This window comes from Hemicordylus capensis, chromosome 3 (genome assembly GCF_027244095.1).
Source record: "Hemicordylus capensis ecotype Gifberg chromosome 3, rHemCap1.1.pri, whole genome shotgun sequence".
Lineage (NCBI taxonomy): Eukaryota > Metazoa > Chordata > Lepidosauria > Squamata > Cordylidae > Hemicordylus > Hemicordylus capensis.
The window spans coordinates 34342768-34356952 of record NC_069659.1 but is presented as its reverse complement, the minus strand read 5'-3'; the positions used below and the strand labels follow the sequence as shown (position 1 = coordinate 34356952).

General features: G+C 48.1%; 1 protein-coding gene across 5 annotated transcripts in view; it reads left to right on the top strand.

Annotated features, from left to right (window-relative positions):
* EEF1AKMT1 (EEF1A lysine methyltransferase 1) overlaps positions 1–11646 on the top strand; it is a 35087-nt gene extending 23441 nt beyond the window's left edge. For 2 of the 5 annotated variants that reach the window (XM_053310190.1, XM_053310193.1), the window contains one exon: positions 11368–11646. In XM_053310190.1, coding sequence (XP_053166165.1) covers positions 11368–11500 — 133 coding nt within the window. In that variant the 3' untranslated portion in view covers positions 11501–11646. Of the gene's footprint in view, positions 1–10851; positions 11345–11367 lie in introns of those variants that run through there. The other 3 variants (XM_053310189.1, XM_053310188.1, XM_053310192.1) reach the window with 3 other exon arrangements.
* The last annotated feature ends 2539 nt before the right edge of the window (positions 11647–14185 follow it).

The following is a 14185-nucleotide window of genomic DNA, read 5'->3' as shown; positions in this document are numbered from 1 at the left end:
CAGTAAATGGGGACACAACAAAAGTAGCCAATGGGAAGAACAAGGAACTAATCAGTGCTCCCTCTAACAGGAATTCCCAGATGTTGATGACTACAACTCCCAGCATCTCCAGCTGCAATAGCCTTTGCTTGGGGATTGTGGGAGTTTTAGTCAACAACATTTGGGAATCCCTGTTAGAACTAATACTTCTGCAAAGATTGTGTGGGATGGGGGGTATAACTCAGTGGTAAGCACCTGCTTTACATGCAGAACACCCCAAGTTCAATACCTGACATTTCCAAGTAGGACTGGGAAAAGCCCCTCTGTGAATACATGGAAAGCTGCTGCCAGTCAGTACTGACTTAAATTGATCAGTTCTTTCACTCAGTATAACACAGGTTCCTATGTACTGCATCTCTACCATGATCCCCGGATCTGGTCCTTGTGCTGCATAAGGCAGTGGTTTCCAGCCTATGTTTCTGGATACCCAGAGGTTCTTAGGAAGCTTATCAGGAGCTCCTCAGAGAGTAGATGGTGCCCACCTTTTCCAAAAAGACGCTTTATGCATGGCTACCCATCATCCCCTAAAATGTAAAGCCACAGGGCAAAGTTGGGTGGACATAAGAACAGCTCTGCTGGATCAAGCCCAAGGCCCATCTAGTCCAGCATCCTGTTTCACACAGTAGCCCACCAGATGCCTCTGTGAAGCCCACAGCAAACAGCGAGGGCATGCCCTTTCTCATGCTGCTGTTCCCCTGCAACTGGTATTTAGAGCCATCTTCCCTCTGAGGCTGGAGGTGGCCTATAGCCACCAGACTAGTTACTGTTGATAGACTTGTCCTCCATGAAATTGTCCCTTTGTTGTCACTAGCCAACCAAGCTAGTGGCCATCAGCACATACATGGCAGAGAATTACATAGATTAATTATGTGCTTTGTGAAAAAGTACTTACTTTCGTTGGTCCTAAATTTCACAGCCTTCAGTTTCAATTGATGACCGCTTATTCTAGTGGTTTGCACGAGGGAGAAAATTTTTCTTCTCTCCACTCTCTCTACTCCATACATAACTTTATAAATCTGTATCATGTCACCACATTGTGGCCTCTTTTCCAAACTAAAAAGCCCCAGATGCTGTAGCCTTGCCTCACAAGGAAGGTGCTCCAGGCCCATTATCATCTTGGTTGGGCTCTTCGGCACCTTTTCCAGTTCTAAAATCTCCTTTTTGAGATACAGTGACCAAAACAGTACTCCGGTACTCCAAATGTGGCTGCACCATAGATTTGATTAAGGGCATCGTAATATTATTAGTTTTATTTTCAATCCCCTTCCTAGTGATGCTGAGCATGGAATTTGCCTTTTTCACAGCTGCCATGCTGTGACAGGGAAGAGAGCTAGTCTTGTGGTAGCAAGCATGACTTGTCCCCTTAAGCTAAGCAGGGTCCACCCTGGTTGCATATGAAAGAGAGACTTTACATGTGAGCACTGTAAGATATTCCCCTCAGGGGATGGAGCTGCTCTGGGAAGAGCATCTAGGCTCCAAGTTCCCTCCTTGGCATCATCTCCAAGATAGGTCTGAGAGAGATTCCTGCCTGCAACCTTGGAGAAGCCGCTGCCAGTCTGTGTAGACAATACTGAGCAAGATGGACCAATGGTCTGACTCAGTATATGGCAGCTTCCTATGTTCCTATGACACTTTCAGTGAGCTGTCCACCACAACCCCAAGATCTCTCTTCTGGTCAGTCACTGACAGCTCAGACCCTGTCAGTGTATATGTGAAGATGGGTTTTTTTGGATCAATATGCATCACTTTACATTTGCTTACATTGAGCTGCATTTTCCATTTTGTCTCCCACTCCCTCTTTTGGAGCTACTCATAATCTGTTTTGGATTTCATCACCCTAAATAGTTTAGTGTCATCTGCAAATATGGCCACTTCACTGCTTACCCCAACTTCTAGATCATTTATGAACAAGTTAAAGAGCACTGGTCCCAGTACAGATCCTTGGAGGACCCCACTTTTTACTTGCCTCCATTGGGAAGGGAAGTGTGTTCTAGGTGCACCCTATTCACACAGAGCACCTTCCCTTTTTCGGCAAGGTGATAGTGTGTGGGGGGGCATCCCAGCTGGGTCTTGGATGATACAGATTATCTAGACCCTTTTCAATCTGGCTTCTGCCCTGGATATGGGACTGAAACTGCCTTGGTTGCTCTAGTGGGTGACCTATGCCAGGAGCTTGACAGGGGGAGTGTGTCCCTGTTGGTTCTGCTGGACCTCTCAGTGGCATTCAATATCATCAGCCATGGTTTCCTTCTGGACCGCTGCTCAAATATAGGAATTGGAGGTGCTGTTTTGGAGTGGCTTTGGTCCTTTCTTGGAGAAATGGTTCAGAAGGTGGTGCTGGGGGACTACTGCTCAACTCCGTGGCCATTAACCTGTGGGGCCCCACAGGGTTCAGTTTTGCCCCTCATGCTGTTTAACATCTACCTGAAACCGCTGGGAGAGGTCATCCGGGGATTTGGACTGAGTAGTAAGCAATATGCAGATGACACTCAGCTCTCTCTCTCCAGACAAGACGGAAGTAATGTTGGTCAGCAGGAGAGCCAATCGGGTTGAGGAGATACTGCTAGTTCTGGATGGAGTTGCACTCCCCTTGAAAGCGCAAGTACACTGCTTGGAGGTATTGCTGGACCCGGCTCGGCTTTTGGGAGCTCAGGTGGAGGCGGTGGCCAGGGGTGCCTTTGCAAGTCTTCGGCTAGTGTGCCAGCTGCATCCCTTTCTCAAGAAGGCAGATCTGGCCACAATTGCCCACACCTTAGTCACGTCACAGTTGAATTACTGTAATGCACTCTACGTGGGGCTGCCCCTGATGAATATTTGGGAACTGCAGCTAGTGCAAAATGCGGCAGCTAGGATTTTATCTGGAGCTGCCTGCTGGGATCACATCACACCCATTTTGAAAGAGCTGTATTGGCTGCCAATTTGTTTCCAGGTCCAATTCAAGGTGCTGGTTCTGACCTATAAAGCCCTTAACCGTTTGGGCCCTGGATACCTGAGGGACCGCCTGCTCTCAAGGGTTGCTGTCCGCTTGATGAGGTTGTCTGGCAGCGGCGGGGGGGGGGGGGGGCTCTGCTCTGTGTGCTGACAATGAGGGAAGCTTGGCTGTCGTGCACATGGGACAGGGCCTTCTCAGTTGTTGCCCCCAAACTCTAGAATGCAATCCCTGTTTCTCAGGTTGAGGCTGTGGCCAGGAGTGCTTTTTATCAGCTTTGGCTGATATGCCAGATATTTATTTATTTATTTATTTTATTTTTGCATTTATATACCACCTTTCGTTAAAAAGATAACCCCAAGGCGGTTTACAAAAGTTAAAAACATACAATAAAAAGACAATAAAAACATCATGTTAAAAGTATAAAAACATAAAAGCAGGCATAAAAACACAGAGAAGCCACAGTAGAAAACGATCATGTAAAAGCCTGGGTAAAAAGCCAAGTCTTTAAAAGCTTTCTAAAAGCCCTGATGGAGTCCGAGAAACGAATGGCCACTGGGAGAGCATTCCAGAGTCTGGGGGCAGCAACAGCGAAGGCCCTGTCCCGAGTGCATGACAGCCGGGCCTCCCTCATTGTTGGCACCCGGAGCAGGGTCCCCTCAGATATCCTTGTCAAGCGGGCAGCAACCCTTGGGAGCAGGCGGTCCCTCAAATACCCCGGGCCCAAACCGTTTAGGGCTTTAAAGGTCAAAACCAGCACCTTGAATTGGACCCGGAAACGAACCGGCAGCCAGTGCAGCTCTTTCAAAATGGGGGTGATATGTTCCCAACGGGCAACTCCGGATAAAACCCTCGCTGCCGCGTTTTGCACTAGCTGCAGTTTCCGGATATTCTTCAAGGGCAGCCCCACGTAGAGCGCGTTACAGTAATCCAGCCGCGACGTGACTAAGGCATGGGTAACCGTGGCCAGATCTGCCTTCTCAAGAAAGGGACGCAGCTGGCGCACCAGCCGAAGCCGTGCAAAGGCACCCCTGGCCACCGCCTCCACCTGAGCTTCCAAAAGCAGAGCCGGGTCCAGTAGTACCCCCAAGCTGCGTACTTGCTCCTTCAAGGGGAGTGCAACCCCATCCAGAACTGGTAGAATCTCCTCATCCCAATTGGCTCTCCTACTGACCAACAGTACCTCCGTCTTATCCGGATTCAATTTCAGTTTGTTAGCCCACATCCAACCCATCACGGCCTCCAGCCCCCGATTCAGGACATCCACCGCCTCCCTAGGATCAGATGACAAGGAAAGATAGAGCTGAGTGTCATCCGCATATTGCTGACAACTCAGTCCAAATTTCCGGATGACCTCTCCCAGCGGCTTCATGTATATGTTAAACAGCATGGGGGACAAGACCGATCCCTGTGGGACCCCACAGGCCAACGGCCACGGGGCCGAGCAGTAGTCCCCCAGCACCACCTTCTGAACCCTCCCCTCAAGAAAGGACCGAAACCACTGCAACACAGTGCCTCCGATTCCCACACTCGCCGCCGAGAGGTCCAGCAGAACCAGCAGGGACGCACTCCCCCTGTCTAGTTCCCGGCGTAGGTCATCCACTAGAGCGACCAAGGCAGTCTCAGTCCCATATCCGGGGTGGAAGCCAGATTGAAAAGGGTCCAGATAATCCGTATCATCCAAGACCCTCTGCAGCTGGGACGCCACCACACGCTCTATCACCTTGCCCAAAAAGCGAAGGTTAGACACAGGTCTATAGTTGTCCAGGTTGGAGGGATCAAGGGAGGGCTTTTTTAATAGAGGTCTTACCACCGCTTCCTTAAGGCACGATGGCATCCTGCCCTCCCTTAATGAAGCATTAACGATCACCTCCAACCATCTACCTGTCCCCTCCCTGGCAGCTTTTATTAGCCATGAAGGGCAAAGGTCAAGAGTGCACGAAGTCGCCCGCACACTGCCCAGGATCTTGTCCACATCCTCAGGCCGCACCAACCGAAAAGAATCCAACACAACGGGACCAGATGGTACCAAAGGCACGTCTGCCGGAACTGCCAAAACTCTGGAGTCCAGGTCAGCACGGATGCAAGCGACTTTATCTGCAAAGCGACAGGCAAACCGATCACAAAGAACTGTAGATGGCTCCTCCCCCATTGTCTGGGGGGATGTGTGGAGCAAGGTTTTCACCACATGAAACAGCTCTGTTTGTCTGCACTGAGCAGACGCAATGGAGGCGGAGAAAAAGCATTTCTTCGCTGCCCCCCCCACCACGGCATAGTCCCTAAAATGGGTTCTAGCCCGTGTTCGGTCAGATTCGTGACGACTCTTCCTCCAGCGTCGTTCTAGCCGTCCGAGTTGCTTCATCGCCCTAAGCTCCGAGGAAAACCAAGGAGCAGAACGGGCTCCACCAAGCCGGAGAGGGCTCTTGGGGGCAACCATGTCAACAGCCCGGGCCATCTCTCCATTCCAGAGATCAACCAAGGCCTCGACAGGGTCACCAGCTCTGGACACTGGAAACTCCCCGAGGGCTGTCTGAAATCCAAGCGGATCCATAAGCCTCCGGGGGCGGACCATCTTAATCGGCCCACCACCCCTGCAGAGGGTAGACGGAGCAGTCAAACTAAACCCCACCAGGTGATGATCTGTCCATGACAAGGGAGTGGTCTCAAATTCCCCCACCTCCAGATCATTTATTTCCCGGTCAGCAAAAACCAGATCCAGAGTGTGTCCCGCCACGTGGGTAGGGCCCGATACCAATTGAGACAGGCCCATGGTTGCCATGGAGGCCATGAAATCCTGAGCCGCACCCACTAGGGGGGCCTCAGCGTGGACATTGAAATCCCCCAAGACAATAAGCCTGGGGGAACCCAAGGCCACCTCCAAGACCACCCCTGCCAGCTCAGGTAGGGAGACTGAAGTGCAGCGGGGTGGTCGGTACACCAGCAGAATCCCCAGCCTATCTCGGAGGCCCACCCTCAAGGACAAACACTCAAAATTCTGAGATTGCCTGACCGGGCACCTGGAAACGGGGAGGGTCTCTCGAAAGATGACCGCAACGCCTCCTCCCCGACCCTCGAGGCGGGGCTGCTGCACGATCTGGAAACCTGGAGGACATAGCTGAGAGAGACCAACCCCGCCCAGCGCATCCAAGCAGGTCTCCATCACGCATACCAGGTCAGCACGCTCATCCACAATCAAATCATGGATGAGAGATGTTTTTGCGTTAACTGACCTGGCATTCAGCAGCAGCACCCTAATCCTCGAAGGAGTGTTCACAGAGCTCCCTAGGGTCAGAGGGTTGGGAGAAGGGCCGGAAAAAGGAACAGGCCTCAATTGCCTGGACCGTTTTCCCCTGTAACGGCCTGCCCAACTCCCACCGCCATATCTCCCTCTGCCCGTTACCCATGATATTGCTGCCCCCACTCCAGACCCACTTTTTCGCTCTCCCAGACACATCCCCCCAGACTAACCCACCACAGCTTCTTGGCTTAATTTAAAACCAAGACCAGACTTATACAGTCTCTGCTGACTTCTTGCTTGGAGGAAGACGGATCTTCAAGGCAAGAGGAAAAGGTCTTCAGGGCCCCAGGCCGCTCGCCCCACGGCTGAGAGCCACAAGGACGAGAGCCCTTGGGCCAGCCCCAGCTTTAAAGCAGCAGAGGCTGAGGGTAGATGGCACACACCTGGAGAAAAGGTGGGGCAGAAGCCCAAACACAGTCACTGCCTTGCCCAAGATGTTCCCTCTTCCCTTCCTCAGTCCCTGGCCCAGCCCCAGCTTTAAAGCAGCAGAGGCTGAGGGTAGATGGCACACACCTGGAGAAAAGGTGGGGCAGAAGCCCAAACACAGTCACTGCCTTGCCCAAGATGTTCCCTCTTCCCTGATATGTCAGTTCTTGGAGACTAGTGACCTTAAAATTGTGGTGCATATGCTGGTAACCTCTAGGCTTGACTACTGTAATGCACTCTACGTGGGGCTGCCTTTGTACGTAGTTCAGAAACTACAATTGGTACAGAATGCGTCAGCCAGATTGGTCTCTGGATCTACCCGAAGGGACCAACCATATAACACCAATTCTAAAAGAACTGCACTGGCTGCCGATATGTTTCCAAATGAAATACAAAGTGCTAGTTATCACCTACAAAGCCCTTAGTGGCTTAGGTCCAGGATACTTGAGAGAGTTCCTTCTCTGTTTTGAACCCTGTAGTCTATTAAGATCATCTGGAGAGGTCCAGTTACAGTTGCTGCAAACTCGTTTGGTGGTGTCTCGAGCTCGGGCCTTTTCTGTGGCTACCCCAGGGCTTTGGAATGCGCTCCCTGCTGAAATAAGTGCATCTCCTTCTCTGTTTGATTTTAGGAGGACCCTGAAGATGTACCTGTTTTCCCAGGCCTTCAATTGAGACTCAGTTTTAAATTTTAATGTTTGTTTTTATCTATTATGACTTTTATCTTTTTATGAAGGTTAAATGTGTTATATTTTATGTTTTAATTCTGTACACTGCCCAGAGATTGTTATACTAGGCCAGGCTTCCCCAAACTGAGGCCCTCCAGATGTTGCTGAACTACAACTCCCAGCATCCCTAGATACAGTTTTATGTGGTTCGGTATGCTGGGAGTTGTAGTTCAGCAACATCTGGAGGGCCGCAGTTTGAGGAAGCCTGTACTAGGCAGTATATAAATTCACATACAGGGACCCTGAGCAAATGAGTGGCTAGGATGTTTGAAACCACTGCTTTAGGGTTAGACACATCCACATTTGCACACAGCAGATGTGAAAAATGTATTATTCAGCCTAACATAACATCTGCTCAAGTGCACAGAAAAGAGTAGCTGATGCTTTCGCCTTGATAAACTTTGATTAGTCATCACAAAGTAGTTAGGAGTCACCGGAGTGCTTGATGCTGGTATTATGAGTTGTGATTGCTAATTGTGCTATAATATTCCACAATAATTGCTTATGACATTTCTGCCCTACTTTTCTTCAGTCACAGGACTTGTGGTGATGTAAGTTCTCAGGAAGTCTCACTTTCTGGTATTGTTCAGGCCGAGACCTGTTCTGCTTCAGCAAGGCAGCCGCATTTAATACCCTGAAATGAAGGGGTTTTGCAGATGTATGAAGCTCTGTTGCATCAGATGGGAATGATCTCCATTTTTTGCACCTCCTGGTGTTTTCTAGGGTAAACCTCAATAAAGGAAAACATTTTCCTGGCACAAAGGAAATTCTATCAAATCATGTACAGCTGCCAGAGATTTCCCCCCCCCCCTTTGAATTGTTCTCACAAATTGGGCCTGGACTGGGTTCAACGAGGCATTTCTTGCCTTCAGTGTGGTGACTGTTTGAAAGCCTTTTTAAAAAAAACACTTGTCAATGTTCCTCCTTTTTCTTCACTAATATATGGCATTCAGGGTTGCTGTGGGGGTCCATGCACAAGGGGCTGGGAAATAATCTAAAAGGAATGCTTGGTTGGAAGAACTGTAGTGTAGCCTATCACAGTGATGGACAGGCATAAAACAACACATTCTTGGTAACTTTTCTAGAAACAGGACACGTTAAATGTTTAACATCTGGCCTGTGAGCTTAGGGTGCCCACAGATGCAAAGGAGGGCAGCACTCCAGTGGAGATGTTTCTGAACTTCTCTTTAGATTTTCTCCCTGGATATTCAGAGTTCTGAATTAACTAGTCTTGTTTCTAAACTGGAACGGATGCATTTGGAATTCTCAATTGTTCTTGTTTTTCAGTTTTGTGTGCCCAGCTTGGTGCAGATCTCAGTTCCTTTAGTAAATTCATGCCTTTCCTCACCCTTATATATTGCCCTTATGGACTGCTAAAACCCTGCAAAACAAAGCAAAGGCAATCTTGGTGTCATTGGCTAACTTCCTGATCAACAAAGTGCGAGCGGATGTTGTGCTTGTGCAACATGTTGGCACAAGCCGGTTCCACTAGTGTTCCATTTCTGCAACTGCCCCAGCACAAACTGAAACAGTGTGCCCTCACGCTAGAGCTGGGTGTTGGGAGCTTACGTTTCAGACTAGAGTTAGGTTGTTGTGCTGGCTTAAGGACTTAATGCAAGGATATCATGCAAAGAAAGAAGTGTCTGAGCCTAATCTTTGTGCTAGCAGATGTTCACAAGTTGCACATAATTGCTGAAGACTGTTCCATCATTGCACAACGCTTAGCACAACCTTGTAGTGCAACTTGGTATTTGTATACTTTGGAGACCGTTCCCTCCACTAGCGGTTGTGCAATATCCTGAACCTCTGCAGCCTTCTTGTGCAAGTGCAACTCTGTTCATTGTGAAAGTGCACTGTTGTCAAGGTCTGGCCGACTGCCAGGGAAGATCACGAGACAAAGCGAAGCTGCTGAAACTGGATACGGCTCAGGAAGTTCGTCTTGACCGGACTTGGCTGCACGCTGTCGGCACAAGGGTTGACGAATGTTGTTTTTCAGCAGTGAGTAGAAGACTGGTGACGTGATTTATAGTGCAAGCCGAGAGCTCCCAGCTGGCAGGCATTCAAGGCTTATCAGCCCTCTGCAATAGGCGTTTGCTTCTCCTAATAGTCTCCAATTGAGCCGCTGTTGCAGAGTCAGCGGGGGCTGGTTGTATAGCTCTTCTTCAGATTGGTCTTTCACAATTTCTGCTGCCTCAGGTTGTTGTGCCTGTTCTGAATCATTAACCACAGCTGTTTCATGAACACTGACAGCTGGGCTCCACCCCTCAGACACTCCTGCATCGCCTGGAAAGTTGACAGCTTCCCTTTCCTCCTTGCTGTCCGAGATCGAGGGCGTGACAACTGTTAGAAGATTAGACATTGTATGTATGAGGGCAACAAAGTACTTTTTCTACAGGATTTCCCCAATCTGTGTGCATGCACTTTTGTACATTGCTAAGCCACTGCTACTGATTGTACACACTATTGTGTCAAGATCTTTTTGGTGCAGTGTTTTACCAATGTGCAAGAGTGTATGTGTGCATCAGGAAAACATATCATGAAAGGAATCTTGATACAGTCATACATGTGGTCACATCCAGATTGGGATTTTCTTAGCAGTGTTTTATCAGTGCGTACATAGCCTATCAGTAGTGTGTATCGGGGGGGGGAGGGGAGATGCAAATGAATGGAAGGAAGTGAAAGCCAGGGCAAACTACACTCAATCCCTTTTTGGAATTAATTTTAGAATTTCTCCTATTTTAAATAGGAGAATTTCTCCTATTTTAAATAGGAGAATTTCTCCTACTTTTCCTCAGCAGGAAAGGAACTCAGGGCAGAGTGAACCAGAGAAACAATAAAATAACAGAGAATTGGGGAAATCTTCTCATCCCTAGTTCCAGTATCTTTGTTATGAAGAAAATAGAAGCCCTATTCAGATGCTAAGTTGTATGAGTGAACAATGCTTATACATATGTTTGTGAAATGTCTGTAAGGTAAAGTGTGCCATCAAGTTGATGCTGACTCCAGGTGCCCACAGAGCCCTGTGGTTTTCTTTGGCAGAATACAGGAGGGGTTGACCACTGCCACCTCCTGCACCGTATGAGATGATGACTTTCAGCATCTTCCTATATCGCTGCTGCCCATATAGGTGTTTCCCATAGTCTGGGAAATATACCAGTGGGGATTCAAACTGGCAGGCTTCTGCTTGTTAGTCCAGCATTTCCCCGCTGTGCAACTTAAGGTGACTATGAAATGACTGCACCTGCGTTCCTTATAAAAGTGCACCTGGGCACAGGACCCTCAACTGCATGGTGCAGATAATGGTACTGCTGTGCCTGTGTTCAACGTCACATGTGAATAACTACCTATGTACAGACTTCCACCTCTTTGCAGTTATTGTACTAGTGTTGAACATAATGTGTTGAAAATTGTTCTTTCCATATAATTACATACAGGAAACACATCTTTCTCTGCTTCATGTCACGCAAGTTACACAATGAGGGACCTGATCGTGGATCTGCTGTCGTGTGTAGTTCGGCCCTGTAGCTGTGTGGCAGAGATAAATGGATTGTACTTTGATTTGGAAACCTCTTGGTGTTTATTAATCCCTAGAAAACCACCACTTTTGCTAGAAAATCTGAGTGTGAGAAACCAGGCTGGATGGCCTACTTGGAAAATGAGTAGAGCCAAGGAGCAATTTCATATTAAGCTGATGCTTGAAATATAGAAATTTGTAAAGGAAGGGTTCTGTATTTATTAATCTGTTAAGGAGAGGCAGCAGCTTTTTCTGCAGCATCCACAATTTACGGGACTCTTCTACTATTAGAGCTTTTGGCTCACACACTCCTCTAATCTGGCAGTTCTCTGCTCTCACCAGTGGAAGCCAAGACATATTCCTTCCACCGTGTTTGAATTGGCACAGCAGTTTGGTAGTGCTTATCTGATCTTTGTTCATCCTTGCTATCCCCCAGAGTTCCTGCAACTGATAAGAAGAGTTTAAAACTGATAAGAAGAGTTTGCAGCCCCCAAGCCAGAGTGGCTTTAAAAAGGCAACTGGCAAACCTCCACGCTTTTGAAAGGGGTCGTAAAGCAGACTGTTTTTGAAAAACTTGTGCTCTTTCTGCAGTGGTATGTGGACAAACCGAACGTAACTTGTACAGTGTTGCTGTATTCTTGCAAGACTTGTTCTGCTTGGTGTCTGTGATTCTGCAGAACAAATAAAAGCATTTTGCCGGTGCAAATCAAGATTTGAGGTTTACATCTGAAATTTCAAAATGGTCCCCGTATGGTTTGCACTTCTACTTCATCAACTATGGCTATTCTTCTCTGCTCTCTGGTCTTAGACAGGGATGCAGAGGCGCTCTTACCCCTGGACTTCAGGGCCAAAGTCCGGGGGGGCCCAAATCCTCTTTAGTCTGTCCTGGATGGTGTGGTTTGTGCCCTAAAGAACCTACAGGTTAAAAAATTATGCTTAATGGCGGGGGGGGGGTGGCGGTTTCCAAAGGCCTTTAGGTCCAAGCTCCAACATTACCTAGGTGCACCTCAGGGATGAAAAGCAATTACTATTCTGTGTTCCATTGTGTTGCAGATTTCATGTTCCTTTGCATAAGAGAGTGTGTTGCTGCTTTCGGAAAAAGTCATTTTACCCAAACATTCCTGCCTGTGGACATACAAGTAGTAATTAATGGGGGGGATAAACTAGAGGGTTGAGTTTTTTAATAATTAAATTTTAAAAGGTATTTCAAACAGAATTTTAAAAATGCATCCATGAACATGTTGGCTGATTCATCTTCATGTTCTGTTACTCTTGTCTGCCCTTACTTCTCTTCAGTGATAGGGAACTATCACTTGTCTGCCCTTACATCCCTCACCATGTGACCAAGTTATATGTACCTGAAGGCCAGTTCACACTATTAGTGGGCATGCTGCATGATCCTTGCTATTTGCGGTGCTGAGCGCCATCAGGTATGATAGGGAGCAGTGTTCCCTGTAACAGGGATTCCCAGATGTTGTTGACTACAACTCCCATCTTCCCTAGCTGCAATGGCCTTTGGCTGGGGATGATGAGAGCTGCAGTCAACATCTGGGAATCCCTGTTACAGGGAACACTGACAGGGAGCCATGAATCTCTAAAGCGTTAGGGAAACCAAGGAGCTACTAGGGGTGTGCAGAACTGGTTCTATTCATTTCTAATAGAACCGGTGTGTGTTACTGGTTCGGACTCGAAGCAGAGCGGAACCCAAAGGAAGGGTGCTGGTCTAAGTTCAAGCTGAACCGGACCCAGTTCTAATGGAACTGATTTGAGGGTGCATGCTTGTAAAGAAGAATCTGGTGAGGATTCCCCTTTGCAAGCAAAGAGTGGAAACCTGCCTGTCTTTAAAAATCTCCTAATGGGGGCAGCAAGAGGGCACCTCATCATTGGAGGTCAGGGGCATAACTACCATTAGGGGGAGACCGTCATCTTGGGGCCCCACTGCCTCGAGGGCCCCCCAGAGGCACATCACATGACTCCCCGCCCACCCGTGTTGCACCCCCTATGAATTATGTTGAATCTCTTGGAGATTGGCAGAAGCAGAGTAAAAAAAACCTAGATTCAATGTGAACTAGTTATTCACTGTATTCATAATGGGGATGTGAGTGTGAGTGCACGATATACTGTGAAGTGTGTTTGTGTGTGTATATCAGCGAGGGGCTCATTTTAAAATCTTGTCTCTGGGCCCACTCCAACCTTGCTACGCCCCTGTTGGAGGTGGTGGCGCAGCTCCTCTGGACCGGGTCTGGTGCTCCAGTGAGAGCAGGTCCAGCGTGCCAGCGAATCCGGCACACCATTTGTCTGCACACACTCCTAGGAGCCACAAGCCACCTGCAGCTCTCAAGAACATACATGTTCCTCTCCAGCTCTTTGGCACTTCACATCTCCGCTTTGTTCTTTAGGAGCGAAAGTGCTGCAAATATCAATGTACAACTGCACAAAGTGCCAGTTGACTTTGAGACCTGCTGAACTCGGTGAAGCTTCATAGCATGGATGGTTAAGTGTGCAAGGTCAAATTCGAAGCACACTTATTAGGAAGTAAGTCTCATGGGACTCAGTATGAATTGCATGCAAGTAAACACACTTAGGATAACACGGAACACCTCAGATTTCACTAAGAAGACACAGGCATACCAAGCTATGGGTTAATCCAGTGCAATTTTACCTTTTTGGATGATCTTATTGAGATCAGTGAGATTTAGTGTGCAGTCCTGTGCACATGTTATAGGCAGTTAAGCCCCAATAAACACTGGCTGATGTGATGAAGAAATTACTCAAAGTAGTCCCATTGAAATTAAAAGGACAAGTCATGCAATGCTTTTGGCCTTATCCAGCAGGGCTGTTCTTATGTTCTTAATTTCAGAGGGACGGCACTGAGCAATTTCCCTCATGTCAGCCAATTTCTGAAAGAGCTGCATGTTATGATCCTTATGGCTGTGTAACCAGAGCACCTGCAAGTGAGAGGGGGGTACCAGGAGATTCAGGGTAACGTTGCTTTCACAAAAGGTCTGAAGGGCAAAAACCTTAAGGGGGCCAAACCCATCCAGCTGCCCCAGTGTATTTCAGTGGAGAAGAATGTTAGCTGATTCAGAAGGCAGTTAACAGACAACTAGAGAGGCAGAGCTATGGAACTCAGTAGAGGTGGCGGGGTGGAAAAGGTGGGCTTGAATTAAAAGACTGGGAAATCTCTCAGCTCCCTCAAGATAGTCACAACTCTTTCTGCACCTGAGGGGGAAAGGTGCTGAAATTTTTCACCG